Source organism: Macrobrachium nipponense, chromosome 22 (genome assembly GCF_015104395.2).
Source record: "Macrobrachium nipponense isolate FS-2020 chromosome 22, ASM1510439v2, whole genome shotgun sequence".
NCBI lineage: Eukaryota > Metazoa > Arthropoda > Malacostraca > Decapoda > Palaemonidae > Macrobrachium > Macrobrachium nipponense.
The window spans coordinates 63,264,283-63,287,934 of NC_087213.1; the positions used below are offsets into that span (position 1 = coordinate 63,264,283).

The following is a 23,652-nucleotide window of genomic DNA, read 5'->3' on the forward strand; positions in this document are numbered from 1 at the left end:
GGCCGTTTGAGCAATAGGTCACGGTGGTTGTCTCAAGCAGGAAGCTTGGACTACAGTTTACAAAACAAATGAATGACCACAGGTGACGGCAACTAGACACTGACTCATTACAACACGTCATCTTAGCCTACTTTATCACATCTGGTCTGATCACATTCCTGCAAGCAAGCTGCTTGACCTCTTGGGTCACAGGTTTTAATTAATCATAGTTTTAGTTTTTTATATATGGAATAACATTCCATATATTATGCTTATGTAGCACTTAAATATCGTTGCCAGACGCACGATTATTGCTAAGTTTAACCTTGAATAAGAAAAAACTACTGAGGCTAAAGGGCTGCTATATGGTCTGTTTGATGATTGGAGGGTGGATGATCAACATACCAATTTGCAGCCCTCTAGCCTCAGTAGTTTATAAGATCTGAGGTCGGACAAAAAAAGTGAGGACGGACAGACGAATCCATCTCAATAGTTTTATTGAAAACGAAAAAAGTAAACAAGTTGCGGGATAGGTTCATTGAGGTTCATTTTCATTGCGTTGATCTGAGCGTGCATAATCTTGAATAGTGTGTTTAGAAAATTTAGGAAGAAATGTACTGTGTTCAAAGTAGATTACCAAAACGCTGTTTTGCTCTAGAATTGACATCTTGCTCGAATTTCACAATTTTGTTTTTGCAGTGTTGATTACGAATGATGGGTTTTGATTATTCTGAAATAATTTCCTATACACAGAACTATATTTTTCAGCATTTGAGTATAGGAAATTTATTATTTTTCTAAACAAAAAATCGAAAATCTTAACAAGAATTGTGCCTTAATTTAATTTTGTGAAGTATTTATAAATGAATCGTTTTCATGTGTGTGAGTGACCGATATTTATATATTTTTATTTGTTATTTATTTATTTATTTATGGTTACGTAATTTAATGGAGCCAAATCCAAACTTGAGAATCATAAGACTCGCCGAAGGATCTCCTGTTAAATTAGGGTTGAAGAAAGGATCATTGTTAAAGGCGTTGGACAGCTAGATGCGGAGAAACAAAAACAGGCGAAAAGTAATACGTTAAAAAAAAAAAAAAAAAAAAAAAACCATGCAGCTGGTGCCGAAGAATCGCCGTGGAGAGCCTTTAGTGACTCCCACAGTGGCCCGGGCAAGACGCACTGTAGACACTAAACAAGTAATTCAAAGGTTCGGAGTTATAATTCAATCATTTGGCCATGTTCTTCCATAAGTAAATCGTATATATACAAGTAGAAAAAAAAAAATAATCCCGAGTTTTATTTATGTCTACATTTTTTCCATTATTGGCGCTGTTCCTAACTCTATTCATATTCTAGTGCAATGGTTTTGTTGTAGTTTCCGATTAATCACTTTTATGTAGTCATGGTTGTATTAAAAAAAAAAATCTTGAAGATTGGATGCATTGTTAAAATTAAGGCACATCAATATAGTGATTCTTTCGCTGGTAAAATCATACATGCTATTGGCGCATTATAATCACTAGCAAACTTAAAATACGGGTGCAGAAGTGAAAAATTTATATGTGCTATTTGTTCAGCAATATTAAAATAAGGGCGATTTTTATACATACCTACTACAGAACCTCTTTGTAAACAATATTATCAGTTTGTCCACAACTTAATTTCAAGTTGGCAGAGTCAGTTGCTCTGCTCATCGCCACATACAGTTGGCCATGTGCGAACATGGGTGACAGCAGAAACACACCAACACGATCCAAAGTCTGGCCCTGCGACTTGTTTGCAGTGAATGAGAAGGCCAGGTTGATGGGAAACTGCCTGCGCCGTAACTGGAACGGAAACTGATTGTCCGAAGGCATCAGAGAAATCCGGGGGATGAACAGACGTTTGCCGGTGTGAGGACCCGTTGCTATCACTACTTTGATGACGTGGGAGTTTAGCTCCATAATGGTGTACCTCGTTCCGTTGCAATGTCCATTGGCAGGATCGAAATTCCGAAGCAACATTACCGGGCAGTACTTCTTCAACGTTATTTTGTGCACTGGCAGTCCCAATGGATTTAAGTTATTCAAAAAATCTTGCGGATATTGATGATAATTTTCATCTTCTATTGTGTCCGAGCTGAAATATTCGCGACTTTCTCCGGGGAAGTTGTACAGAAATTATGTATGGAAAATCGTAAAGTAACTAAGTCTACGGGAATAACCAGCCTCGTTTCACGGCCAGAAACAGCTCCGTTTCAGAGAATCCCTTCTCACCCCCACCCCCTACAAAGGTTTGATGAAACCCCATTACAAAACCATCTTATGGGTCCCCACCATAACCCTGCCAAGTTTCATGCCCATCTGACCAGCCGTTTGGCCGTGATTGAATGACAGACAGACAGACAGACATTACGCCCATTATAGTATGGTAGATAGATTCAGAGAACTCTAAATAGGTAAATTTTTCAGTAATACAGAATAATTAATATAATCACTTCCAAAAGAGAAATTTTGTCGAAGTATGTCTTGAGATACTGAATATAATTTTACAGTGATCGATTTCGAAAATATTCAATTGAAGGACCACGTCCATCTTTGATAAAATGACAAATTGCAGTTTCAAAGTATTTCCCCTCAGTCAGCGGATGCGTAGAAAATTTCGCCTTTGATTTGCCTGTGTTAATAGGACACAAGTAGAGAGTGCTTTTATCTTTGAGTATGGTAGAAATTTTGAGCTTTTGTAAGTTTATAGCCTGAATGGTAGTATGTTGTTGCAAAAGTGCTGTAGTAGTATATTGTTGCACAAGTGCATCTTCCAGTCATGAAATAAATCTGTTGCAACTTGCAAGGTTCCAACCCGAATCTTATTTGTTTAAAATTCAATCGAGCAGAGTTGATGTTAAGGATTTTAACACCCAAATCTTATTAACATTGATTGTTAAAGGTTAACTTGGGTGGTATATGTCAATATTTTTTTTTTATTAGTAAAGGTATCAGAAAAAAGAATCGCTCTTAAAAACTGAGCTCACGACCAGCAAAAGCTGTAGAACTGTATATTACTGAAAATTAAGATTCGTAATGTAAAAACACTTTCATGATGAGACCGCCTCTTTCAGTTGGGCCTTGCCAACCTGAATCTAATGAGATAGATTACTTATTTTTTTAGTCGTATACTTCATTTTTTCCTCCAAGATAAAGGTTTCTGGTTTAACAAAAAAATCATTATATTCTTCATGTACATTTTTATTTGATTTTAGTTTGCATTTCTTTACAAAATAATTCGATACGAAAATAGAAGTACTATGTCGTCGTAATTATAAAAATATACGTATTCGGAAAAATCAATCGGAAAGGTGGTACTACAGAATCTCAGATATAAGAGAAGTTAAAGAAATAAGTACAATAGTAAAGAATATGAGTGGAAAAAGCAAGGAATAAGAAGGGTGAAGCAGATAACGAGGAACGTTCCACATGAGCGATGCCGAGTCTTAAAAGTGAGTCCATTCTTTCTCGTTGTTTTAGAAGGCAGGGGCTCCGTAGGTCAGTGCCAAGGATCTTGCACCATTGCCATTGCCATTTCCATTGCCGTTGCCATTGGTGTATCCATTGCTGCCATTTCCATTACCGTTGACGCCATTGCCATTTCCGTTGCCGTTGGCTAATCCATTCCTTCCATTGCCATTTCCATTACCATTAGTGTAACCATTTCTTCCATTACCGTTACCATAGTAAAGCCATTGATGCCATTGCCATTTCCATTACCGTTGGTGTATCCATTTCTTCCATTACCATTACCATTGATGCCATTTCCATTACCGTTGGTGAAACCATTGATGCCGTTGCCATTTCCATTACCGTTGGTGTATCTATTTCTTCCATTACCATTACCATTGATGCCATTTCCATTACCGTTGGTGAAACCATTGATCCCGTTGCCATTTCCATTACCATTGGTGTATCCATTTCATTACCATTACCATTACCTTGGGTATCCATTTCTTCCATTGCCATTGATGCCATTTCCATTACCGTTTCCATTACCATTGATGCCATTTCCATTACCATTGGTGTATCCATTTCTTCCATTACCATTACCATTGACACCATTTCCATTACCGTTGGTGTATCCATTTCTTCCATTGCCATTGATGCCATTTCCATTACCGTTGCCATTACCATTGATGCCATTTCCATTACCATTGCCATTGGTGTATCCATTCCTTCCATTGCCATTGATGCCATTTCCATTACCGTTGCCATTACCATTGACGCCATTTCCATTACCATTGCCATTGGTGTATCCATTCCTTCCATTGCCGTTGGTGAGTCCGTTTCTGCCATTACCATTTCCATTACCATTGGTGAACACACTCCTTAGGTTACCATTTCCATTGCCATTGCCATAGACATAGCCATTTCCATTGCCATTTCCATTAGTGTATGCGGACCTCCCAAGACCATTTCCGTTGCCATTGATGATACCATTAGCATACTGAGCAGTTGGTTCGACTCCAATGAATTCGTTGACGAAGTAGAAGTCTTGAGCAGTGGAACAGTCGAAGTTGAACCACCAGTCACAGACCAAGTACTGCTGATTGAGGATGGTGCCGTTGGGGCAGGCAGAGGAAGGATTCCCTGCTGGCGGCGTCCATTGGGTCTGTCCTGGCAGATGTGGAAGACCTGGCAGCCAGCCTCAGGGGCTGTATCGGCGTAGTATCCAGGGACAGTTTGGGCATCGCAGGAGAATCCTGTGTCAGGGACATCAGCCAGGACTGGATAGTCTACTCCAGGGACACCACCACCTGGAATGTTTTCAGCCAAGGCAGCGATTTCGAAATCGACCCGATATTCCCCATTGGGAACTCCGTAGGATCTGCTTAGAGGAGCACCATTGCCATTACTTAGACCACCATTGCTTCCAAAGCCATTGGAAAACTCACCGTTGGGTGCTCCGTACGTAGTGGATGGAAAGCTTTGGGATGTTACAGCTCCCAGAAGAGCTGTTTTAAAGAGAAAATTGAAGTTAGGTTAACCGGGAAGGAAAGGAGGATCAGAACCATGCGTTTATAGAAAGTAAACCCAGATTAATATGCACAATAAAATGAGATTATGAGTAATTTATTAGTGTATACTTACCTAATAGAACAATGGCCTTCATACTTGAAGACGAGTAAAGTGAAAAGTCACAGATATTTCAAGATTGAGAGACTTTAGGAGTAAGGGAGAGAGAGGAAGATGGTGAAGTTGGGAGGTGAGTGATGCTGCGTGTAGTTTGGATGTCTTATTTATACTGGTAAAGTAGGAGAATCCCCGTCCCCAGTTTCACCCCCCATCCCCACCCCTCTTTTTGCTTTCGTGGCTTCATTTCCCAACTCTCACGATGCCCTAATTAGTCGGTGCATGACGGGAGGTCTGGAACGTAATTCTTTACCGATAATGTTGGTCGTCGCTTTTCGTTATTTTTTTTTTCAGTGTAGAATTTTACCATCTGATTTAAAACTAAATATTTTGCTTTTAAGATCTGGACGATAATCTGTCACCGGAAGCTTATTTTGAGTTTCTTATTCCCTGCAAACCATTTTTGACATTTCCTTTCTGATTTATGGAAATGTAATGACTAATTCAAAACTTAAATAACGCTCATATTCTTATATCCTCTGCCAGTGCGTAGATTATCCTAATTGGTTTAATGAATAGTAATTTTCCATTCATATTTTGTGCCCCATGACCTCTATATTTGACGTCAAAAGAATTCATGGTTTGCTAATATTTGTGATTAAATTCTAAGGCCATGTTTTTATTTCGCATGAATAATTTTATAGATCTCTCTCTCTCTCTCTCTCTCTCTCTCTCTCTCTCTCTCTCTCTCTCTCTCTCTCTCTCATAAACAAGACGAAGCACTGAGTGAAGTTTTTTCTTCAGAATGATATATTTTATTTCTAAATTTGTGTTTTTTATTTGTTTAAATATTGATTAACACCAGGAACACGTGGTCAAGCCTCAGAAGATGCGTGTCTTTGTGAACGGAAACTTAGACCACATAATTATGATGAAAATTTTTCATGGCTCAGATACAGAGCGATGATGATGGTGCTTCTCCGTTGTAGAGTAGAAATTCGAATAATTTTGTATCAATGTGGCCATTAGACAAGCTTGGATTTTTTTGTGTCTACTTGAGTTAACTTTGTGTTGGAGAAAATTGCAGCATTAAGAAATAAGAACCCTGCTTTCCCCCATCAGGTTTTGCCACCGACATGATGTTATCATTTAAGCTGATTTTTATTATACTATTGAAAAAAGTTTCCTGTGGGGCTTCCTAACTTTGGTAGTGCAAGGAAAAGGGAAATACGATGTTTACTGAATATTTTTCCTCATATCCTGATTGCATTATCTTTCACAGACTGTTTTAGGGAAGTATTTGAATACTTAGTTTCCTTGAAGCGCACCACTGTTTTTTTTTTTTTTTTTTTTTTTTTCAATTACAAGAGGTTTGAAAACTTGCATGAAAGGTATGTTTCATTTGCTCTCTAGGTTCCTCTTAAGGCTTTCGATCATTTTGAAGGCGCCTTTCGGTGCGCTACTTTCTTGCTATGTCAAGGAATCCCTGTAGCGGCTATTTTTATGATTATCATCAGCAGTTGACACATCTGTAATACATCAGAGGGAAGCATTCGGTTCATTTACAGCATTCATCATTGTAATTATCACTGTCAGTAAATCCTAGAGGAGCAATTCATTTCTATCTAGAAAGCCTCATTTTCTCACAGTGTACATTTTGGAGTACAATATATTAATTTCATGCAGGCAGAATTATATATATATATATATATATATATATATATATATATATATATATATATATATATATATATCTGTGTGTATATATATATATATAAATATATATATATATATATATATATATATAAAATAAAATATATATATGTATGTATGTACACAACATACTATGTATATGCATGCGTGTATGTATGTATGTATACCTTGTAAAATGATAACTACAAGATAAGCATTTGCTGTCTCAAGGTGTATGACAGTGATGCCAAGTACTCAGTTCTCGTACGATATGTAGGAACGTGTAGAATGATAATATACCGTTTCTCCTTTTTTTAATCGGGATGTGTGTTTAAGAAGGACTTAAACATATCGGTAATATGTAGGGACGTGTAGGATGTTTATATACCGTTTATCCAGTATATTTTTTTATATTTTATATACGGGGATGTGTGAGTGTTTAAGGACTCAAACACGTCCGTAAAATAGCCGATTACATTACTTGAAAAAGTAGATGGATATGCAAACAAATGATTCAAATTGATTATAGAAACGACCGAAGAAAGACTTTTACCTTTGACCGATAGTGTGATGGGTTAGTTGATGAGATATGAATTTTCTTCGGAGTTGAATTTACTATTATCAGGTGTATCGTCATGGTGTTGACATACATTTTAAATTATTAAAAACTCTTATGTTGGCTCTCTCTCTCTCTCTCTCTCTCTCTCTCTCTCTCTCTCTCTCTCTCTCTCTCTCTCTCTCCATTATCTACGACTCACAACGTCAACTAATTCAGTTGGGATAAAGTTAAGAAAATTCTGGAAATAGTTCTCGCATAAAACTTACGGATCGTTAAAAAGTATGGCATTGTTACAATATTTAGTGAATAAGGTGACACTGGTTGGTGTAAATAAGAAGTCTTTCCGGTCACTATTGAGAACCACTGCCCCTTTGAACCGTCCTCCCAAGTGAGTTAAAAAATAAACATGAAATGTTTTCTTGTTTTTTATCCTCGGTTCCTCCAACAGACCGACAATCATGGAATTTTCAACCGACTGTACAAGTGAATCTAAAAATCAGCAGTCGCAGCCAGATGACTGGTTTGAATCGTGACTGAAAGCACTGGACGAGAAATACAAAGTTTCGTCTATGAAAAGAAATGCAAATTGGGAGCCAGGGAGCGGAGATTTAAAGCAGGATGCTTGTTCACAAAGAACATTGAATGCCGCTTTTAGTTTCCATCTCGTGGGAGTTGTATCAGACTCCCATGCTATTAAGATTTCTCTCTGAATCCTAACTTTTTTTTTTTTTTTTTTTTTTTTTTTGCTCCGTAAGCTTGTTTATTAATCCTTCTTTCATCTGGGAACAGCTAATTGCTAAGAGTCAAGCATTATTTGTGCATTAATGTTAATTACTTCGAAGTTTATGTTCTTCCCTCGTTTTTACCATTATTAGCTGGATTAATCGAGGGTTTATTTCCCAGATTTATTTCTTTGCTTAAACAGGAATTTTGGAGTGATTTTATTCTATTTTTGTGAGGTTTTTATGTTAACATTTGGAGAAAGCTCATACGTGGCTATTGGACGAAGAACTGAAATGATCTTGCTCTAGGAATTGACCAAGTGGCTATCATTTTTTATCTTCTACAGTTAATTTCCACTGTATTGACCTTGTATTTTACTAACTTATTTACCATTTTTATGTATTTATTTATTAATTTATCTTCTTTTCTAATAACTGATCTCTTTATGTATTTCGTATTATCTTCTGTAACTTCTTTCAAAAGAACGCCATATTCTTTGGAAGCTTGAATTTCAAATTAATGGCCCCTGAAGACTTGTTTCATATGAATAATAATAATAATAATAATAATAATAATAATAATAATAATAATAATAATAATAATAAGATAATAAAATAATAATAATAATAATAATAATAATATAATATTATTATTATTATTATTATTATTATTATTATTATTATTATTATTATTATTATTATTATTATTATTGTTATTATTATTATTATTATTATTATTATTCAAGAGGTTTTCATTATTTTAAAAAATGACAGAACATTAGTTTTTCAATAAGTAATATATTAGTCGTTTTGTGGAGCATGTTTGATTCCCATATCTGTTTAAATATCCGAGTTTTGTGTCATAGAATTTAAATACATGCACCGGATTAGTAATAATGTTCTACTGAAACAAGGAGGAGAAAGTCAATAAATATTTATCATAAAAGTTTTGTGAGTGTTTTAAGTATCAAAAGTGGATTTCCTCTGCCGCTGAATAATGCGAGGTGATGCCCAGTTTATAATACAATTTAAAATATGTTAATGCAGATTGGATACGAGTTTGTATACATGTTTAATACATACCAGTTAAATTGAACTAAGCTGTCAATTCTTTAGCCGAGCACCGTTTAAACTATTTTCACCGTTGTTTTTTGTATGTGTGATGTTAGTTTATTTATGCCTTTGCCAGAAAATCTAATTAGAATGTTATTCTAAATTAAGATTAGAAACAAATCCGTATTTCTTCAACAGGAAATTGTTCCACGTCTTAGTAGGTGGCGCCTTCCGAATCCTGTCTGTTTATTTATTTCCTTCACTCTGAACAGTGGAGTTATTTTGAAGTCTGCCTTACTGCGTCGTGATAAGGTTTGATTATCCATTTTAGAATTTTCATTTGAATGCACGAATGTGATGTTTACTTATTACCCTTCGTCAATAGTAAGATTGGCATTAGATCTTATAGTAGATAGCCATTTATTATGCCTCTCACATTTTTGTATTTGAGTTAACTTGAAATAAGAAATGCTTCATCCCCAAAATCTCCAATTATCGAAGGACGGGTTACTGGCAGACCTAGATAACCCATTGACTAAAGAAGAAACGGGACCGTTTGGTACACCTGTGGGGGTAGGGGCGGCGGCTTAGGGAGCGTCTGGAGGAGAGAAAGCAGGATTTTGGACTGGTCCGAGGATGGAGAGGAGGGAAACGATCCTTCTGCTTAAATTCACGTGAAATCTCCTAAGCGTTCATGATCGGTGTTTTAGTTTAGTGTACCTATCTTCCGTGGCCTTCGTCGACCTCTCTCTTATTCGCGACAAATGTTTCGTTCGTTGCCGACGCCAGCTTCCTGCTCAAAATCTTATTGTCTATTATTTTATTACTGTTTTGTTACCGGTCGTTTCTCTTCTTTAGCTTGTAAATGATTTTAAACTGCAAGACAGATTATTTCCTTAACAAATCCGGATTAGATTTTATCTAGCGGCAGGTCAGAAGATCAGAGCGTCTTGGTCTTAAAAAGGGATGAAAATAAATCGCTTACACGCGTGATTCTCAAACAGAATTATGCAGAAACAAATTGCGAAAGAGCTTGGAGAAAATTTGTTGGGCGAAGCCCTTGTCCATTTGTCCAAAATATGGATCACCGGTTAGGGATTAAAAAAAAAAAAAATACCCCGCACGAACGCCATTTTGCATTTAGCCAAATGGGGAAGAAATCGGGTAGCTGCGGCGGCTGCCTGGATCGATGGAGAATCGTTTAGGAAGAGTCTGGCACGATTCTGTGGGAGATGATAATCTCCCATTAAGGCTCTGTGTTATGTTGTGATGCTCTCCCGCGGCGTCGTGACGGCCGCACGCTCAAGGAGATTTGGGACGCCCCGCAAATCACGGGAAATTGAGGGTTTCCCGACCCTTCCACCCAGATTGACTGCTCATTTTTGCCTGCAGTCGGTGATTTTGGGTCAGCTTTGATTAGCCAGTCGTTTCCTTAAGTCTGGCTGTCTGCCTTCATACCTGGTCTTTTTCACCCACGTGGGAAGTACCGTGGGTGTTAGTCACTGTTGCAACATCCACACATTTTATTCCATTTCATTAATGATTTTTTTTTATTGAGAGTGACCTTTAAACGAACACCGAACAAATTTCTTACTGTATTTATGACTTTCAATTTTTGTGTGTGTGTGTGTGTGTGTTATGGATTTCAGACACTACAGGTAGACCTGTCAAATCCAACTAAATATCTGGTAAGTGGAATCGGGTATTGAAATTCGTCGTTCTTTGACAAGATTTCAAAATTACCTTGGATGTAAATCGCTATTTAAGCTGACGTCAGCGCCAAACTTTCCTGATCAAAGTGTCATCCGTTTATGTATGTATTTATGTGTGTACATATGCATAGATATTTGGTGTAATCTGTTTTCAATATATTCACCAAAACTATCCGATCAATATCAACCAATTTTGGCATGAAGCCTGCTTGGATCCAAGAGATTCATGTATGTTCCAAAGAAGGGGTTCGGCCCCTTCCAAGTTAAGATAGTAAAGAAATAACGAAAATATAACAGTGGAGCCGAATAAACAAAGCTGACGTAAAAATTATTTTTATTTAGTGTAGATTGAAGTTTGTTCAAACATGGTCTCCGGGTCCTGGGTCGGTGTGATGGCAATAAGGGTGTAATTCAATCTTGTAATTTTATATACTTGCAAGTGCGGACAGTCGACTCGGGGGTGGGGTGGGGGGTGGGGGGTGGGGATGCTGGGGTTATGACGTATGGGCCCCTTGATTGTGTATGAATATGTGCTTTTCTTAGCGATGGTGGCAGAAAACGGTGGCATTCGTTTTTATAAGGTGGAATTTCATATCAAGAGTTGTTTGTTTGTTTGTTTTAAATTGCTCATGCTTAATACAAAATGGGACTTGTGCATTATTACATACTAGGGTAAAAATTAAATGGTAAGAGGTGCATGATACGAAGAAAACGAAAAATTTCACTGTTTAAGGCGATAGATAATCAGTTTCAAAATTCCTGAAGCTTATCATTAACTGTCAACTGGAAATCGCCTTTTTCTTCCTTTTTTCCAAACCAGTGAAAATTGAAGCCTCTCAGTCGTTACTGTGACTAGTTTATTCTACCCATTAAAAGCATGTTTGTCCAAATCCAGAAAACGCACTGAGCAGGAAAATAACAGATCAGTCGCTGATAGTATATTTGATATGGAAGCGTCTCAGTGGCGTGGTTGGTATGGTGTTGGCGTCCCACCTCCGTGGTCGCAGGTTCGATTCTCGCCCATTCCATTGAGGAGTGAGAGATGTGTATTTCTGGTGATAGAAGTTCACTCTCAACGTGGTTCGGAAGTCACGTAAAGCGTTGGTCCCGTTGCTGAATAACCACTGGTTCCATGCAACGTAAAAGCACCATACAAACAAACAAACAAACAAAACAAACGATATGAGTATTGGATCTCCACATTTCCAGCTACATTATTTCGTGTTTCCAACACAGTGGATTGGATATTGTTCTTCACAACTTCTAGGAAAGTTAATTTGATAAAACATTAATATCGACCATTGTTTACCATGTCACCATTATCACAGTTACATATGTAATTAACTGTTATTTTCTCGTTTGTTTCCATGTAAGACTCTGGAAGACTGATACGATTGACGCAATATAAAGTATCGTAAGACGTTTTAAATGAAGTTTGGAATAATCCTCATCACGCATCTCCAGTTAGTCTTATTTTCAAATTAGCTCTATTAGGGTTACTCCTAGTTGCGATAAGTGGCCACTTTATTAATTTATTTATTTTGACAGTTTTAATCAACTGTGCTAATTTTGCGTAAAGATTACATCTAGAACAGATGCTCCCATTAAAGATTGGGAATATTTTCATTTATTTAGCTCTTAATGATTAATGTGAAGTATCTTAGTTTTAGTTTTCTGACAAGAAAACTTTTGTGCCGGATTTGTCTGTCCGTCCGTACTTTTTCTGTCCACTCTCCTATCTTAAAAACTGCTGAGGCTAGAGGGCTGCAAATTGATATGTTGATCATCCACCCGCCAATTATCAAACATATCAAATTGCAGCTCTCTAGCCCTAGTACTTTTGATTTTATTTAAGATTAAATTTAGCCTTAATCGTACATCGAGAAACGATATCGGCCAGGCCACCATTGGGCCGTGGTTAAAGTTTCGTAGGGTGTGGCTCATACAGCATTATACCGAGACCACCGAAGGATAGATCTATTTTCGGTGGCCGTGATTATACGATGTACAGAAAACTCGATTGCGCCCAAGAAAATAATGCACTTCGGTGCATTATTTACTTGCTTACTTTTTGGTTTAATTTTCGATGAGCATTTCAGTTACTCTCAGTATTGAATGTAAAAGACATTTCATTGGAATAAATTAGCATATGAAGTAATATATGAAAAACAAAAACAAAAAATTAGTACCTTAATTGTTTTTTCTTGTATACATACTTTTAGTACTGATTGAACATAGAACCTTTCGGCAAAGCATTTACTAATCATATTTCTATTTAACATGAAAATAAATAAGTTGGTACGGAACTTCTGCAAGTTAAAATGTATAAGATTTGAAATTGTTTTATTGATAATCACATGTAAAACGAGAGCAAACGTTTTTTTTATATAATTGCTGGATACTCTGAATATATATTGAATAATCGAAGACGTGAATATTATTATTATTATGTTATTGTTATACACACACATATATATATATATATATAATATATATATATATATATATGTATACATATATATATATATATATATATATATATATATATATATATATATATATATGCATTATGACTGGTTAAAATTTTCTGTTACAACAGAATTCCATCTAATAAAAGGAGCCCATAAAAACACCAAAATATAGAGAGAAAAGTACTATATTTCAGAGACTGCTGTCTCTCTCTTCAGGTATATGAATGAGAAAAGTTTACAGAAAAGGTGGTATTTATACCAAGAGATCCTTCCACAGTAGCCAATTTAGGTCCACCCCCGTCTGATAATCTTCTTTAATCTTCTTGAGCGTTGGTTGAATGAAAACCTTGTCGATCACATCTGAAATCCACTCTCCTTTTGAGATGTTCATTACCTGCCTCTCTTTTTTTAACGCCGATTCCATCATTTCACTCTTGTACCGGCAGTTGCTGCTATAAATCATACGTGACAAATTCCAGTTTATTCTATGGTTGTGTTCATTTATATGGTTGAAAATAGCTGAGTTCTGTTGTCCATACCTAACTGACCGTTTGTGTTGTATTAATCTCTGGGGAAGTGATTTACCTGTAAATCCGATGTAAGATTGGTCACAGTCCTGGCATGGGATCTGATAAACCCCAGTGTCATTGGGAGATGTCTTTTGTTGGACGTTAATCAGGGATTTGGCTAAGGTGTTCGGGTAAGTAAATGCAAAAGGGTTAGATTTTCCGAGGGGCTGAGTTACCTTCTTAATCGTGTCCAGGTGGGGAATTTTTATTTTGTTGTTGGGTGTATCTCTGGTCTTGTCTTTAGGGGGTCGGTAGAAAATTACGTTTGCTTTGTGAATTGCTTTCTCAATTATATGGTCAGGATACTTTAAAGACGAAAGTTGCTTACGAATTAGTTCAAATTCTTTTTCCAGGAAATCTGGGGAACAAATTCGTAAGGCTCTTAGGAACAGGTTGCTGGCTACACCTATCTTGATAGCAATGTCGTGATAGCTAAAGTAGTGAATGTAATGAAAAGTGAGAACGTTTGGTTTTCTGTATATGGTAAATTTGTATTCTGTTGTATCTCTGATTATTAAAACATCAAGAAAAGGAATTTTGTTGTCTGTTTCCCATTCAACTTTAAATTTGATGCTGGGCACTAATGTGTTTAATTTTTGAAAGGAATTCATTAAAATTGCCCCACCTATTATCCCAAAATGTTAGAATATCATCAACATATCTCATCCAAAGCATGTTTTTGGGTTTTATTGCATTTATTACTGTAGTTTCAAAGTATTCCATGTACAGATTGGCTAAAACAGGACTTAAAGGACTACCCATACTACACCCGAATTTTTGCTTGTAGAAAATCACTTCCCCAGAGATTAATACAACACAAACGGTCAGTTAGGTATTGACAACAGAACTCAGCTATTTTCAACCATATAAATGAACATAACCATAGAATAAACTGGAATTTGTCAGGTATAATTTATAGCAGTAACTGCCGGTACAAGAGTGAAATGATGGAATCGGCGTTAATAAAAGAGAGGCAGGTAATGAACATCTCAAAAGGAGCGTGGATTTCAGATGTGATCGACAAGGTTTTCATTCAACCAATGCTTAAGAAGATTAAAGGAAGATTATCAGCGGGGGTGACCTAAATTGGCTTACCTGTGGAAGGATCTCTTGGTATAAATACCACCTTTCTGTAAACTTTTCTCATTCATATACCTGAAGAGAGAGACAGCAGTCTCTGAAATATAGTACTTTTCTCTCTATATTTTGGCGTTTTTATGGGCTCCTTTTATTAGGATATATATAAATATACATAAAATATCCTATATATATAGTTATATATATATATATATATATATATATATATATCTATATATTTATATTTGGTCTATCACAGTCCTCCAATTCGACTGAGTGGTACGTGTAGTGTGGGGTTCCGGGTTACATTCTGCCTCCTTAGGAGTCCATCACTTTGCTTACTATGTGCACTGTTTCTAAGAGCACACTCTTCTGCATGAGACCTGGAGCTACTTCAGCCTCTAGTTTTTCCAGATTCCTTCCCAGGGGATCGTGCTTAGTGTTCCTTTGATTATGGGTACAATTTCCACTGCCATGTCCCATATCCCTCTTATTTCTATTTTCAGTTCTTGATACTTAAACATTTTTTCCCGTTCTTTCCCTACAACTCTGGTGTCCCATGGTATTGCGACATCAATGAGTGATAGTTACTTCTTGATTATTATTATTATTATTATTATTATTATTATTATTATTATTATTATTATTATTATTATTATTATTATTATTATTATTAGCATTTTGTTTTGTAAGTGCATCACTTTCTGTTAATTTTATCATGCCTGGGACATAGGTGAATAATATCCAAATAATACCTTGCTGTCATATATTTTTTTACTGCATTTTGTTATTCGTTTTTAGAAAGTCGTTGTCATAAAAAATAGTTATTAAAATATCAAAAATATAATGACTATTTTTCCTAAAATATAATTTTCGAAATACAAAAAAGCTATAAATAGATGTAAAAAAGGAATAATAAGAAGTAGATGGACTTAGAATAAGAACAAATAGAGGCTAATGGAGGTTCCAGTTAGAGAAGCCGATTCCTGGTCCGGTGCCTTTTTGGGGATTTGGGTCGTTTCTTCTCCTCAGTTTAAGGGAGGGGGGCGCCATAGGACAGCGATGGGGATCTGACGACGCCGCCGTTTCCATTGCCATTGGCGAGTCCATTGCTGCCATTGCCATTTCCATTGGAATGTCCGTTGCCGTTTCCATTGGTATACCCATTTAATCCATTACCGTTTCCATTTCCATTGCCATTTCCATTTGTGTATCCACTCCTTCCGTTGCCATTTCCATTGGTGTAACCATTTACTCCATTGCCATTTCCATTTCCATTACCATTTCCATTGGTGTATCCATTCAGTCCATTGCCATTTCCATTTCCATTACCATTTCCATTGGTGTATCCATTCAGTCCATTGCCATTTCCATTTCCATTGGTATATGCACTCCTTCCATTTCCATTTCCATTTCCATTACCATTTCCATTGGTGTATCCATTCAGTCCATTGCCATTTCCATTTCCGTTAGTATATGCACTCCTTCCATTTCCATTTCCATTTCCATTTCCATTGGTGTAACCATTCAGTCCATTGCCATTTCCATTTCCATTAGTATATGCACTCCTTCCATTTCCATTTCCATTTCCATTGGTGTATCCATTCAGTCCATTGCCATTTCCATTTCCGTTAGTATATGCACTCCTTCCATTTCCATTGCCATTTCCATTGCCATTTCCATTCACTCCATTGCCATTTCCATTTCCATTGGTGTATCCATTCACTCCATTGCCATTTCCATTTCCATTTCCATTTCCATTGGTGTATCCATTCACTCCATTGCCATTTCCATTTCCATTAGTATATGCACTCCTTCCATTTCCATTGCCATTTCCATTCACTCCATTGCCATTTCCATTTCCATTGGTGTATCCATTCACTCCATTGCCATTTCCATTACCATTTCCATTGGTGTATCCATTCACTCCATTGCCATTTCCATTTCCATTGGTGTATCCATTCACTCCATTGCCATTTCCATTTCCATTGGTATATGCACTCCTTCCATTTCCATTACCATTTCCATTTCCATTGGTGTTTCCATTCAGTCCATTGCCATTTCCATTCAACCCATTGCCATTTCCATTACCATTTCCATTTGTGTATCCATTCCTTCCATTGCCATTTCCATTACCGTTGGTTAATCCACTCCTTAGATTGCCATTTCCGTTGCCATTGCCATAGGTGTAGCCAGTTGCACCATTACCATTGCCATTCAGACCATTGCCATTTCCATTAGTGTATGCGGACCTCCCAAGACCATTTCCGTTGCCATTGATGATACCATTAGCATACTGAGCAGTTGGTTCGACTCCAATGAATTCGTTGACGAAGTAGAAGTCTTGAGCAGTGGAACAGTCGAAGTTGAACCACCAGTCACAGACCAAGTACTGCTGATTGAGGATGGTGCCGTTGGGGCAGAGGAAGGAGTCCTGCTGGCGGCGTCCATTGGGTCTGTCCTGGCAGATGTGGAAGACCTGGCAGCCAGCCTCAGGGGCTGTATCGGCGTAGTATCCAGGGACAGTTTGGGCATCGCAGGAGAATCCTGTGTCAGGGACATCAGCCAGGACTGGATAGTCTACTCCAGGGACACCACCACCTGGAATGTTTTCAGACAAGGCAGCAATTTCGAAATCGACCCGATATTCCCCATTAGGAACTCCGTAGGATGTGCTTAGTTGGGCATCATAGCCATTGCTTAGGGCACCATTGCTGCTTCCAAATCCATTTGAGAAGCCGTGATCTGGGGCACAATACGACGTTGCGCTCAGGAGAGCTGTGGAAATAGAATTAACACCAACGTTTGAATACATAATAGTTCATATATTTTCGATTAACTATTTATGTACCTACTTATGTACCATTTTCTATAAAATATCTTTTTATATATGCGTGTGATATATATATATATATATATATATAGTATATATATATATATATGTGTGTGTATATATATGTGTGTATGTGTGTGTGTGTATATATATATATATATATATATATATATATATATATATATATATATATATATATATTACTGCCTCATATTTTCATGTGGCGTTGATTAATACAAAAATCTAGTGATTCCTCTGTGATTTATTTAATAGACACTCATACATATGTATACACATAAATAATATTATATATTAATATATATATATATATATATATATATAATTTTTATGTGTATAATTATGTATGTGTGTCTATTAAAATAAATCACAGAGGAATCACTGGATTTTTGTATTAGCCAACGCCACAGGAAAATATGAGGCAGTAATGCAAGCGCGTTTTCATTAATTCATGCATTATCAGTACATAAACGAAACAGTGTAAAAAAAATAGTAAAAAGTAAACAAAAGGAGCTACGACCAAAAGTGTAGTAAGGAATTTTGTTTACGTTTGACCATTCTTTTAAACTGGCTCATTTGCGCCCTGACCATTTTTTAAATACTATTCGCTTGGGAATATTTGAACCCTGACGGCCATAGTAAATTCACATCAACCTGCATTTGATGTCTAGGCCCGTCCCTTACGGCGGTCCTGATTTCCTGTTGATAAGCCAATCGCAGGGCTGGACAGTGGACACTGTCACTCTCGAGAGAGAGTTCACATAAGCATGATGTATGTTCCACCTCTCCTGAGAGACTGAGAGTTTCCAACCCTCTGATTGGCTTATCAGCAGCCAATCAAGAGCGTCGCAAGGGACGGGCGTAGACATCAAATGCAGGTTGGTGTGAATCTGCAATAGTACTAAACACGGTGAAACAGTGATTTTTCAACACTGTTTCGTCGTGTTTGGTACTAGTCTTATTGGGGTCGAATGTGTTTCGCCGTGTTTAGTACTAGCTCCTTGGGATCAAATGCACTGAGGGACATTAGATTCCCCCATGGGCTAGTACTAAACATGGCGAAATATATTTGGCTCCCCGGGGGCTAGTAATAAACACGGCGAAGCAGTGTAGATGAATCACTGTTTCACCGTGTTCAGTACTAGCCCTCGGTGTACAAATGTTCCTAAGCGAATCGGACGTTTCACATATCCCCTACGGATTTCATGAAATCCTTGATTTCACATATTCCCTGTAACATATATATGTATGTATATGTATATGCATGTGCATGGCGCATACGTAATTGTGTATGCGCATTCATTATATAAACCTATAACAAGAAATGGTTTGCTTACCAATGAGTAGAAAAGCCTTCATATCGAAGACAGAGGAAGATGCGGAAGGGAAGCTGCAGATAGACCCAAGAGAAGGTGAAGAGGAAAAACTGCTGATGAGGAAGTTAGAAGACGATTGATGCTGCTCCATCGCGGGATGTGTATTTATACTTGTAACCAGGTAAAGTCCCTCCCCCCTACCCCCACCCACCCATTCCCCCTCCCATTCACACTCCCCCTCCCTTTCTTGTTCATGGCATTATTTCGCACCTCCCACGATGCCCTTTTTAGCCGGCACGTGACGGGAGTTCTCGAAAACCTTCTTGAACAGATTTGTAACGGCATTGAGCTTCATCCTTATTCCCTTATTTTGGATCACTTTTATTTCCCTTACGACTGAATCATGCTTAAGGAGATTTGGGACGCCCCACAAATCACGGGAAATTAAGGGTTTCCGGCCCTTCCACTGGGCTTAAAAAGTTCTTTTTTTTTTGACTGCAGTCGGTGATTTGGGGTCAGCTTTGATTAGCTATTCGTTTCCTTAAGTTTGCTTTTATGCTTGGGTTTCTTTTTAACAACATGGTAACGGGGATGGTAGTCACTATTGCAGCATTTTCACAATTTCCTTTGTGTGTGTGTATATTATATAATATAATATTATATATATATATATTATATCATATATATATAGATATATATAATATATATATATATATATATATATAATTCTCTCCTTTTTTGTGACATTCCCAAACGCGACTCTTTTTATTTCGGTATTCATGATTTTCATATCATGTTTTTATAACTTTCTTTTAGAAGAGACTTCATCTTACAGATATTTACATAGGAGTCTAATAAAATCTTAATTATATAATTTAATGTACTTGTATGTGTAGCAAGGTAGGTGAAGTGAGCGATGTGACTTATGTGTATTTTTTTCCGTTGATTTAGGAAAAACAGTGGTATTCATTTTTCTGGCTTGGAAAAGCGTTTGAAGACCTTGGGTCCGCAGTAGATATTTCTAAAGAGTATTTGCAGTGTCCTTTAGACCACAAGCTACGTATTCTTTTAGCCTTGTACTTTATATCTTTACTGCTGTTGGTTTATCCTTTTCAACAAAATAATGTTTATCCAAATTTAAAAAATAAATTATTATTATTATTATTGTTGTTGTTGTTGTTGTTGTTGTTGTTGTTTATAGGAGCCCTAATAAAATCTTAATTATATAATTTAATGTACAGTGGTGCTCAAATCTATTGCAACATGATTCTTGTTGTATCGTTCAGATTCTCAGACTCAACATGACGTTGCCAAGTAGTGCTATTATTTTTCTTTTTTTATTCGTAATGTCATTCATGTCGAAAAGTTTGTAAATTCACAGCGAGCCCTATTTTCCTTATGGTTAAATAGACATGATCCCTTTTATGCATTGGTATAATTCTTAATCTGTGTGATTTGAAGTGATTTTTTATTTTTTTATTTTTACATTGCCAGCAATGAAAGCACACTTAACATGCTCCTCGGACTGGTCAACATAACCATGTCTGCAGCATTATGACAGTAGACCTAATAAGCTTAACAGTCATAACAACAATTTCAAAGTAGGAAAATTAATTAAAACAAGTTTTCTCTGAATGTTGAAGTTTTCGGCTGCGTTTAAGCTTCCTGTATATTGGAAAATGTTTTATAGGCCTAAAAAAATAATCTATGCCTTCTAAGATGTAATCTGTCACTGATGACTATTTGTTGAGATTACATGTTCTTTGAGGAATACAATAGGAATATCAATTACAACCAGTTTTCTTTGAATGTTGAAGTTTCAGGCTGTGTTTAAGCTTCCTGTATGTAGCCAAATGATTTATAAGCTAAAAAAAAAATCTAAGCTCTCTAAGATGTAATCTGTTACTAATGTTTTTATTTGTAGAGATTACCTGTTCTCTGAGGAATAAAGATGATGATTTTGGTTATATAGAGAAGATGGCTATTACTCGAAATATCATAAGTATTAATATCAAGGCATATGGAACACTTATTTCTCAACTGGTTTACAATATTATTTTCTTAAAAGTCCTTCTGCTCGCTTTTGGTGTATAATTTATTCTTTCATAAGGTAACTTGAAGTGCAACAATGTGTAGATAACCTCATTTGCTTTTCTGGCCAGAAATTGTTAATATAGAGATGTGAATGTTAAGTGTAAAGTAAAAAAATGTAACACCTAGGCCTAGGAATAATATCTTGGCTTTGACAAATAGGCGAATATTTGCTAGTATGCTATCATTTTTTAAATATTAAAGATAAAAATAATCATGTATGAAAATCCAAATATTCCTTTAACTACCTTAACACATACGAGTATGAAGTAAATCTTTTCAAGATAATTTCATGGTCGCTACTCATTGTAGACCTACATACTTATATTCCAGGTGGTTGTTGTTACACCGACACCAATGATACGTCACACATTCTTCCCTCGTACGTTGATATCGGTGGGCGCATTCTACTTTTGTATATACTTATTTACATTTTTTCAGCATTGAGGGTAAAAGCAATCAAATAGGACTATTTCAAATTCAATGCTTGCTTTGGAAGCATTATTAATGTTACGACAATTTTTTCGGTTTTTTTTTTCATTTATTTAACATTTGAACTGAGGTTTGATGACGACTTCGTTTTTGTCAAATGCTTCAGCAATGAGTGAACGAAAGTTTTGAAAATGCTTCGTAAGAGTTTTTGGAAATTGGCTACACGTGACATTTTCTTGCAGTTTTGAAATATATGACAGATTTCACTCATATGAAACATATTATGGCCTTATTGTATGCGATAATTGCATTTTCGCATTGAAATAATAGATAAATATGGAGCATTCTAAGTTGCCAGTTAGGGAATTTTGAACGAAATCCTATGTAGTCTTGTCGCACGAGATTTGAGCATCACTGTACTTGTATGTGTAGCAAGGTAGCTGAAGTGAGAGATGTGACTTATGAATGTGTATTTTATTCCCGTTGATGGAGGAAAAAAGTGGAATTAATTTTCTGAATTGGAAAAGCGTTTGAAGACCTTGGGAGGATAATGCCATCATTTCATCTCACGTTGTCTGCAGTAGACATTTCTAAAGAGTATTTACAGTGTCCTTTAGACCACAAGCTGCTTGGACGTTTTAGCCTTGTACTTTATTTCCAAAGTCGCTCCCTCTTACTGCTGTTTGTTTATTCTGCTCATCAAAAAAAAATTTATCCATCATCATTATTATTATTATTATTATTATTATTATTATTATTATTATTATTATTATTATTATTATTATTATTATTCAGAGGAGAACCTTATGCATATGGAACAAACTCCGGTTTCCAAAGAAGCTGATGTTCATTAGGAAGAAGTAACAGGAGGAAAGGGAAATACGGAAACAGGAGAACAATTATTAAAAAGAAAAAAACGAACTAACAAATTAATACATAAACAGATAAAAATGACTAAAATGCAAGGAGAATTGTATTAGTGTAGTAGTGCATTTCATCTTCGTTTTAACTTTTGGAGTTCCAGTTGCACGACATCCTCAGGGAGACTCTTCCACAGCCCAACAGTGTGAGGAATAAAGAACATCTCAAACTGAGAAGTTCAACAACGAGACATATTGACTGCATGTTGCTGCTGCTGTTCAGCAAATCTGGTTACTCTTGGCAGGGAAGGGGATCAGGGATCAACTGTGTATGTGAAAGATCTCTGTTAAAATGCAGTTTATGAAAAATTAACGAACAAGAGACCATCCATCTATGGTCCAAGTCATAACTTCTAATATTAGGAAACAGGAACCTACCACCACGAACCATGCTATCTAAAAGGGACTAATCTCTGGCAGAAACAGACATCTGCACCGGAGAACAGTATTTTAGTGAAGGGAGGACAAATGACTTAAAACAGGTTTCATTTTATCACTTATAAATATAGGTGTTATGTACTACAATGCCGAACCTTCGTGCGGTATTTGCTGACACTTTCATTAGATGTTGCTCAAAAGTAAGATGTGAGTCAAAAGTTACACTTAGAATAGTGCAAGTTTCAGACTTATTCAGCAGAGTCCCATCCACCTGAATGGGAGGATAGTTTGAAAAAACTGTACGAGATATGCTAATCAGTAGTGTTTTCGTTTTACCGGAGTTCAGCCTCATACCCAATGACTACGCCATTCACTAATCCGTTCCATGAGACTGAGGCCAGCTTCATTTCTCATAAGTGGAGACTGCTACACCCGCAAGTGTTGCATCATCTGCATACTGAAGAATCTTGTTTTCCTGGCCGACAACCATATCACTCGAAACACTGAAAATAACAACGAATCAAGAACGCGGACCAAGAACGCTTCCATGTGGAACTCCAGACACAATAGGTCTTTGTTCAATAAAGATCCTGTCAACAACAGCTAGCTGCTTCCTACCTGTAAGTAAACCAAAAGCATACCTTCCCACTCCAAGATTCTGAAGTTTACAAATTGGTGTTTTTTGATATACTAAATAGAAACCAGCAATAAAATCTATATGAATTAC

General features: G+C 36.6%; 1 protein-coding gene and 1 pseudogene across 1 annotated transcript; both read right to left on the minus strand.

The window, feature by feature from the left end:
* Nucleotides 1–3,186: 3,186 nt before the first annotated feature.
* On the minus strand, nucleotides 3,187–5,224 carry LOC135198747 (protein qua-1-like; annotated as a pseudogene).
* Nucleotides 5,225–15,688: 10,464 nt separating this feature from the next.
* LOC135198748 (probable serine/threonine-protein kinase clkA) lies at nucleotides 15,689–19,239 on the minus strand. The gene is made up of 2 exons (XM_064226603.1): nucleotides 19,126–19,239; nucleotides 15,689–17,715 (listed from the first exon to the last, which is right to left on the minus strand). The coding sequence occupies exons 1-2, from the start codon at nucleotides 19,145–19,147 to the stop codon at nucleotides 15,971–15,973; spliced, it is 1,767 nt and encodes a 588-aa protein (XP_064082673.1). The 5' UTR covers nucleotides 19,148–19,239; the 3' UTR covers nucleotides 15,689–15,970.
* Between the last annotated feature and the right edge of the window lie 4,413 nt (nucleotides 19,240–23,652).

Bases quoted from the DNA above. Each gene is read 5' to 3' on its own strand.
- LOC135198748 (XM_064226603.1), bottom strand. From the start codon at position 19,147: ATGAAGGCTTTTCTACTCATTG. The intron at 17,716-19,125 runs GTAAGCAAACCA...CTATTTCCACAG, and splicing joins GAAGGCTTTTCTACTCATTG to CTCTCCTGAGCGCAACGTCG.